Below are 8,891 nucleotides of genomic sequence, written 5' to 3'. Positions count from 1 at the left end.
ATTAATAATGATTAATAATGATAATAATAATATTAATAATAATAATAATAATAATAATAATAATAATAATAATAATAATAATAATAATAATGTGAAAACGATTGTGATAATTTATGACATTTTTTTTTTATTTTATAATATTTTTTGATTTTTTGGTATACTAATGAAATTTGTTTTTTTTTTTTTTTTTGTTTTTTTTTTTTTGATTTTTTTGATTTTTTTTTTTAAAGATTCGAAATCGTTGAGAGCTCCCTGGGACGTCGTTCTTAAAATGAGCAAAGAAAATCCGATATGGAATTTTTTCACATTAAAAGAACCACGTAATTTAGCATGGGGTCAAACGTGTAGGAAACCACTTAAATACAGGAAAGGAATGTCGAAAACGTCAAATCTAATACAGCATCTTCGTCTTCATCACGTCAAATATCAAGCTTTTCTACGTAATAAAAGTGAGAGAGCGTTAGGAGTTTTCCGTGCCATCGTGCCACATTTTTGAGAGGGGAAAAAGAAAAGAGGAAAGAAGAGAAAAAAAAAGACAGAGAAAAAAAAAAAAACAAACAATTATCGTTATGGTATTTTATTATTATTATTACTATTACTACTGTTGTTACGACAAGTTATTATCATTATCATCCGTTTAGTAAGAAACGTTTTTTTTTTTTTTTTTTTTTTTTTTTTTAAATATTATTAAAAAAAAAAAGAAAAAAAAAAAAAGAAAAAAGAAAAGAAAAGAAAAAAAGTTGAGTTAAATTAAAATTTTATAAATTTTATTGGTTATTCCGTTATACCTTGATTGATTGATTGATTGATCGATCGATCGATTTATCGATCGATCCATCGATCAATTTAATAAATTGTAATGAGGTCAAGGTAAGGTTGTTGTTTTTTTTTTTATTCATCGTTTTTACTTGCTTGATTTATTTGTCGCTTTCCTGTTGTTGATGTTTTTTTTTTTTTATTATCATTATTATTTACAAATTTTTTTTTGATAATTTTGCTTAGGTAAAGCGATGGTGATGGTCCAGCTAGGTAAACTTTAAGGGATGAACGATGGCGGCGATTCTTCGTGTGTGATCTTCCTGTGAATTTCCGTCACTCGTCTACCCTTTGGTTTTATCGTTTGGACCACCCCCCCCTCCCCCCCTTATTTTAATTGATTATTAATATTATTATCGTCGATTAATTTAAAAAAAAAAAAATTGTTGTTGTTTTAATATTGTTTTTTATCACTCTTTTTTTTTTTTTTTCTTTTTTTTTTTTTTTTTTTTTTTCTGGTTTATAATTTTTTAGGTTTTCCGGGTTCCGGGTGTTCGACGACGAAACTTATGAAGCAACGTTTCAAATGTAACGATTGCGGGAGAAAATATTCATTTTTGGGAACTTTGAAAAGGCATAAAAAATTAGAATGTGGTAAACCACCGCAATTTCAATGTCCCCTATGCTCGTACAGGTGTCATCAAAAAGGTAACCTTCGCGTTCACATACGTGGAAGACACAAATACGTTCAACAATATTCATCCGAAACATTAAGGTACGTCGAAAACGAATTTTTTTTTCTTAATAATAATAATAATAATAATATTTACATCATAGAATTAAAAACTTTGCGATTTTTTTTGTTTTGTTAGTTTCAGATCGGATAACTCATCTTATAAATAAATAAATAAAAATAAATAAATAAATTTTTTTTTTGGTTAAGTACACGGTAAAGGGGAAAAAGGTACATGGAAATTTAAAAATGGCGACCCACCAAATTACGTTTTTTTTTTTTTTTTTTGTTTTTAAATTTTATTGTTAAATTAATTTTATTTTAAAATTATGGAATTCGGGATCGAATAAATAAATAAATAATTAATAATTAATGGGTTGTTGGGGGAAAATTTAAAAAATAAAAAATTTCGATTTGTTCTTTTTTTTTTTTTTGTTGATTTAAAACGTAAATAACTAAATTAATAAAATTAATAAAAAAATTAATTTTCTGTCATATTTATTTCACGTGATAATGAAAGAGAGAGAGAGCGAGAGAGAAAGAGATAAAATGAACGTGAAAAAATAAAAAAAAAACTAATTAAATTAAATAAATTTTATTTAAAATATAAAAATATAATGATTTCATCATCATCATCATCATCATCGTCGTCATCACGAAATACGTCATGATCTCATTTTAATATTTACTTAATGTGAAAAAAACTTAAATAATAATAATAATGTAAATTTTAATTTTTAGGCATCGTCGACGTCAATCGACTATCACGAGTTCGACAACAGCAACCAATCGAAGAAATTCATCGTTTTAATTACAATGAAAATAATTTGCGGTCGTTAAGGAATTTAAAAATCGAACGGGATTTAACGGAACATCCGGTTTTTCCTTTTTTTAGAGTTGGAAGAATAGATTATTTACAGGATCACTTTGCTAGAGAACATTTAACATCTTATAATAATCGTTTACGTAATAATAATTATCATTATCATCGACATCGACGTCATCATCATCAGAATCAACGTAATAAAATTAATCGTCGTCGTCGTCGTCATCATCATCATCATCATCATCATTATCATGGTGGCACGTCGAAAAAAAAATTTTCGCGTTGAAAATGATTGATGAAAGAGAGAGAGAAAATAATATTGTTTATTATTATTATTATTATTTATTTCTTATTATTATCTATCATTGATTATCATCATTATCATTGTCACGGTCATTATCTTTGTTATTATTATTATTATTATTTGTAAACGTTTTAAATGTCGTAAAAATTTTTCGTCATTTCTTGTCATACACGTGCCAAACACGTTTACATAATTATTGTAATTATGTAAATAAAAATATTTAAAAAAAAAAATTATGTCGGTGATGATAATGATGATGATGATAATAATAATTTTCTTTTTGTTTTCTAAAAGGATATAAATGTGATTAATAAATAAATAAATAAATAATTGTTTTCGATAATAAAATTTAAAAAAAATATGTATATACACGTGTACATTCACGTTTTTAAAATAAATTGTAATTTAAATTGTAATTTAATTTGATGTAAAAAATTGTAAATATTTGTATAAAGGATGTTCATTGTTCAAAAAAAGAAAAGAGAAAGGGAGGGAGAGGGTTATTGAAAAATGGGGGAAAAAATAAAATTAAAAAAAAAAATTGAAAATTAATATTGTTATTATTATTATTATTATTATTATTATTAATTATTTTGTAAATGTAAACGTTTTAAATTGTAATTAATTATTTTAACATAAATTTTATAATTATTTTAGGTTTGGAATTGGACAAGCGTCAATTTCACTGTCACCAGTGTCAGAAAACTTATCGGGAAAAAACTAGTCTCAACCGTCACTTACGATGGGATTGTGGTAAATTACCACAGTTTAGATGTAACTATTGTCAATACGAAACAAAATGGAGGTTTCGTATAAAGGAACATTTTTTAAGGAATCACATGGAATATTCGGAAGTTCGTTTCACGCCGGAAAATCTATTGCACTTTTTGGGAAAATGATAAAGAAAAAATGATATATGTCACCATCGTAATAATAATAATAATTGTCGTGTCGCCGCCGCCGCCGCCGCCGCTGTCGTCGTCGTCGTCATCCTCGTCTTCTACGTCACGCGACGAACGTTTTGCAAATTGTATATCACACAGCCGTATAAATAAATAAATGAATAATAATGATGATGATGATGATGTTATAAATGGTCGCCGTCGTGATGATGATGATCTTTATGACGAAATATTTTTTTTTTGTTAAATTGCAATCGTCATCATCATCATCATCATCATCATCATCATTATTATCATTACTATTAGTTCCGGTTTTATAATTATGCGTACGACGCTTTTTAGCATTCCAATTTTTTTTTTTTTTTGTATTTATTTATTGTAATGTAATTTTTTTATTATTGTTATCATTATCATTATTATTATTATTATTATCACGAGTAAAAAAAAAAACGTAATACACGTTCGTTTCGTTTCGTTTAAATTTTAAGAACGCGTGAGATATAATTTAATTTTTGTTGTTGTTGTTGTTGTTAAATGTAAAGAGTATTTCTTCTCACGCACGTTTACGAAACCGGAAACGAACTTTTCCTTTTTCCGTCGGAAAATATTAAGGCGGAAGTGGGAAAATTACTACGATTTCGTACAACCGATCATCACACACACACAATAGTTTGATTTTAAAGCGGCGTAAATCAATCGAATCCTATTACAAAATGTACTCTTATCGATAATATAAAATAATATTAATAATTATTATTATTATTATTATTATTATCGTATTTGTTCAAACGATTTTACATGTACATACACGAATTTAATTTTTTTTTATTAATTTTTTTTAACATTGAATTTCGCGTCGCGATGATATTATCACAAATTATATATATATATATATAATAAGTGTTACGAACGCACAGAGCGAACGCCTCCGAACGCCTAATTAATTAATTAATCAATTAACAAAACTTATTAATTTATTTTTAAAACGGAGACGTATTGCCATATTTTTTTTCTACCCAAACGTTTTTTTTTTGTATTATTGTTTTTATATATATATATTTTTTATTAGTCAATAATTAAATTAATTATTAATAATAATAATAATAATAATAATAATAATAATACCGTAACCAAAGCACTTGAAAAAAAATTTTTTTAAATTTTATTTTATATTTAACATTATTATTTTTTATTTAAGATTTATATGTAAAAGCTTTAATGTAAAATATTTATATATATATATAGAATATTAATAATAATAACAATAATAATAATAAATATATATATTTATGTATGTATGTGTGTATAATATAAATATATACACACGCATGTTACGCACTTTTTTTTTTTTTTAATAAAGATTTATATATATATATATATATTAAAAATTATGTATGTAATGTACGGAAAAAAAAACAAAACAAATGTATTATTATTAATAATAATTAATTTTGTAACGAATAAATAAATAAATAAACAAACAACCCAACAAACAAACAACCAAACAAACATAACACGTACAAACAAAAAAAATTGAATTTGTTGAAGAGACGCAATTTTTTTTTTTAATGTTTAAATTAAGTTTTGATCGGATTTATTTGTAAATTATTATTATTATTATTACTACCACTACTACTACTGTTTGTTTCGAATTTGTAAAAACGTTTGTTTTCATATAAACACGATGTTTAATAACGATAGTGATAGTAATAATAATAATAATAATAATAATAATAGTATTTATAATGATACTTTTTTTTCGATGGAGGATTATAATTATTATTATTATTATTATCATCATCATTTTTTTTCCGTTTGTTTTTTTGTCAACGGGAAAAAAATGAAAATTTTAATTACCGAAGAAAAAAAGAAGAAGAAGAAAAAGGAGAAAAAGAAGGAAAGAAAAAGAGAAAAAAAATTATTATTATTATTTTGCGTGGGTGTGTGCCTTATTTCGTATAATAAAAATATTTCCATATCATTCCATATTTCCCCGCCCCCAATCCAATCCGACCCAACCCACCTTCGCCCTTCCCCCTTTCTCCCCCCTCCCCCTTTCTCCCCCCCGATTAAATTATTTATCGCTTTTAAAATAAATTATTATTATTATTATTATTATAATTGATAACGGAAAACGAAAACACGTTAACCGTTATTACCAAAAAAAAAAGTAGTCGGGAAACACAAAAGGGGGCGGGATTTATTTATTGTTATTAATGTTATTATTATTATTATTATTATTAGAATATTATCATTATCGTTATCGTAGAAAAAAAAAAAAAATTTATAAATACGTAACGATAATGATGATGATGATGATAGTAGTAAAAAAAAAAAAAAAAAAAAAAAAAAAATTTTTCGCACTTTCGAACATTCGTTCCTAATTTAGTCATAACACGTAACCATAATTAATAATAATAATAATAATAATAATAATAATAATCGATTTAAATTTAAGTGTCTTATTTTTAAAATAATAATAATAATAATTGAATAATATATAATCAAGACAACTCAATTAATTAATTAATTAACTTATTATTATTATTATTAATCATTCGTGTAAGAGAAGATGATGAGAATGAGAAAAAATTTTTTTTTTTTTGTAATTTAAACGTAAACTGTGTGGGAGAGAGATAGATAGAGAGAGAGAGAAGTAGAGAGAAAGGGAGAGCGAGAGAGAGAGAGAGAGAGAGAGAGAATCTTGTTTTTACGCCTTCGAGTATTACACGTTACGTAGGAAACGGAAACCTAAATAATTTTCATTAAACGTCACACTAATAATAATAATAATAATAATAATAATAATAATAATAATAATAATAATAATAATAATAATAATAAGGTTATTAATATTAAATTAAGTCAATAAAAAAAAAAAACTTACCGATGATAATAATAATAAAAAAAAAATTAATAATAATAATAATTATTAACGTAACAAACAAAGACAAAAACAAAAAATTTTTGTATCGAATAAAAAATTGCTTTGAATTTATTTTTTATTATTTTTTATTTTTTACTTTCTTTTTTTCATATTATTATTATTATTATTACTACGGATATAATTCCGGATATGAAAATGATCGCGAAACGGAAACGGAAACGACGATGGCGATGATGATGATGATGATGATGAAATTGTTCATGAGAAAATTTAGTATTGAGATTATTATAGTTATCATCGTCGTCGTCGTCGTCGTCGTCGTTGTCATAATAATAATAATAATAATAATAATAATAATTTCGTTTTGTTTCCGGGATGGGGGAGGGGGGCGAAGGGATTAAAAGAAAAAATGAAGAATAATAAATAGGTTTTTTAATTAAAATAAAAAAATGTTATAAATTTTCAGGTTTCACGTGGAAAAGAGTCAAACGTTACGAATGTTTACAATGTCATCGTCTCTACGCGGAAAAAAGCACGTTGACGAGGCACATTAATTGGGAATGCGGGAAATCCCCGAGATTTAAATGCATTTGGTGTCCTCATCAAACAAAATTTAAATTTAGTCTTACCAAACACATGAAAAGGCATCATTTGCAATTGCTCATGGAAGGAGGTTTGATTTAACAAAGGGTTACAATTCGACCGACGGCTTCAGCTTTAGCTACGGCTCCAGCTTCAGCTCAAGCTCAAGCTCCAGCTCCAGCAGCAGCAGCAGCAACAGCAGCAGCTACAACAACAGCAACAACAACAACACAAAAAAAAACTAATTTAATTTAATATTTAATCTTTTTTTTTTTTTTTTCGTCGTCGACTGATTTTTCTTTTCTTTACTTTTCTCGTTTTTCGGTTTTTTCTACTCCTCCTTCCTCATACTGCTCCCCTCCCCTTCCCCTTCACCTCCTCCTTACTAATATCCTCGCCTTTTACTTCCTTTCCTCCTCCTCCTGCTGCCCTCCCTTCCCCTCTCTCCTCCCCTCCCCTCCATCACATCTTTTCTTTTCTCTTTTTGTTCCTTCTTATCCTCCTCCTTCTTACTTCCCTCCTCCCTTAAACAATTTCCATTATATTTTATTTTCTTTTCTCGTATAATTCCTTCTAATTCTCCTCCTTACTTCCCTAACCTCCGCCTTGCTACCTTCCCCTCCCCTTCTCCCTCCTCCACATTTTTCCATTATTTTTTCTTTTCCTTTTTTCTTTTTGTTCCTTCTTATCCTCCTCCTTATTACTCCCTTCCCTCCGCCGCTCTCTCCTCCCTCCTCCGCGATCTCCATATTGGTTATTATTATCATTATTATTTATTTCTTCTTCTTCTGATTACGTCACTTAACTCTTTCAAGTGTTTTTTTTTTTTTTCGTTTTGTTTGTCGTTCAAATTTCCAAAAAAAAAAAAAAAAAAAAAAAAAAAGAAGAAAAAAAAATAGTAGTACAATTTACGAATTTACGAATTATTAATTTTAATTTAAAAAAAAATAAACCACCGAATTAAAATTTTATATATGTACATAAATAAATAAATAAATAAAATAAAATAAAAAAAAACGGTGGCCATATATATATATTAAAATAAATTTGAGTTTCTCTATTATTATTATTATTATTAATTTTAATTATTCGTTTTCCTATATGATGGAATTGAAAAAAAATTTTTTTTTTTTTTTTTTTTTTTTTTGTTTTAAATTTTATCCCGAGACTAAAGACTATTAAAAATTTTATTATTATTATTATTATTTAATTAATTAATTAATTATTTAATTTATTTATTATTATTATTATTATTATTCTTGAAAGAGTTGTTTTAATAAATAAAATCGAATTAAAAATTACATAAATGTAATTAATATGTATATGGGTAATTGTTTGTATGTATGTATGTATGTATGTATGTATGTATTTGGCGTGTAATTTATTAATTTTATTAATTTTTATGTTTTAATAAGAATCCCTACCAAATAAGTTTTTTAAATAATAATAATAAACAAACAACAAACAAACAAACAAATAAAAATAAAAATGGAAAAAAAAAAAATTAAAAATTATTATTATATTAATAAATTAAAATGATTTGTGATTGTTATAGTTATTATTATTATTATTATTATTAGTTAATTTATTATTAAAGTGATAATAATAATAATAAGAATTTTTTTTAAATTGTGTTCGAATGATTGATTGATTGATTAATTAATTAATATATAAAGAAAACAAATGAAAGAAACAAAGAATTTTTTTTTTTAAATAAATAAATGAATAAATTTATAATATATTTATTATTATTATTATTATTATTATCGTCACCGTCGCGGTGTTGTATAATTTCATTAATATTATTATTATTATTATTACGTCGTGATATTTATACGATTTCTATTAACGATTTTTTTTTTTTTTTGTTTATTTTTTTTATTTTATTTTTTTTTTTTTTT

General features: G+C 25.0%; 2 protein-coding genes across 2 annotated transcripts; both read left to right on the top strand.

Moving 5' to 3' along the window:
• Positions 1-271: 271 nt before the first annotated feature.
• Phum_PHUM397830 (zinc finger protein, putative) lies at positions 272-1,736 on the top strand (the record flags this gene model as incomplete). Its single annotated transcript, XM_002428671.1, has 3 exons — positions 272-440; positions 1,291-1,531; positions 1,712-1,736. The coding sequence occupies 3 exons, from the start codon at positions 272-274 to the stop codon at positions 1,734-1,736; spliced, it is 435 nt and encodes a 144-aa protein (XP_002428716.1).
• Positions 1,737-3,075: 1,339 nt separating this feature from the next.
• On the top strand, positions 3,076-3,518 carry Phum_PHUM397820 (uncharacterized protein; the record flags this gene model as incomplete). Its single annotated transcript, XM_002428670.1, has 2 exons — positions 3,076-3,118; positions 3,277-3,518. 2 exons carry the CDS (start codon positions 3,076-3,078, stop codon positions 3,516-3,518), a joined length of 285 nt encoding a protein of 94 aa, XP_002428715.1.
• Positions 3,519-8,891: the final 5,373 nt, after the last annotated feature.

The sequence above is a fragment of the Pediculus humanus genome, genomic scaffold, assembly GCF_000006295.1.
Source record: "Pediculus humanus corporis 1103172107909 genomic scaffold, whole genome shotgun sequence".
NCBI classification, from domain to species: Eukaryota; Metazoa; Arthropoda; class Insecta; order Psocodea; family Pediculidae; genus Pediculus; species Pediculus humanus.
Note: the sequence above shows the minus strand (reverse complement) of the source record. Positions and strands in the feature narration are given on the sequence as shown.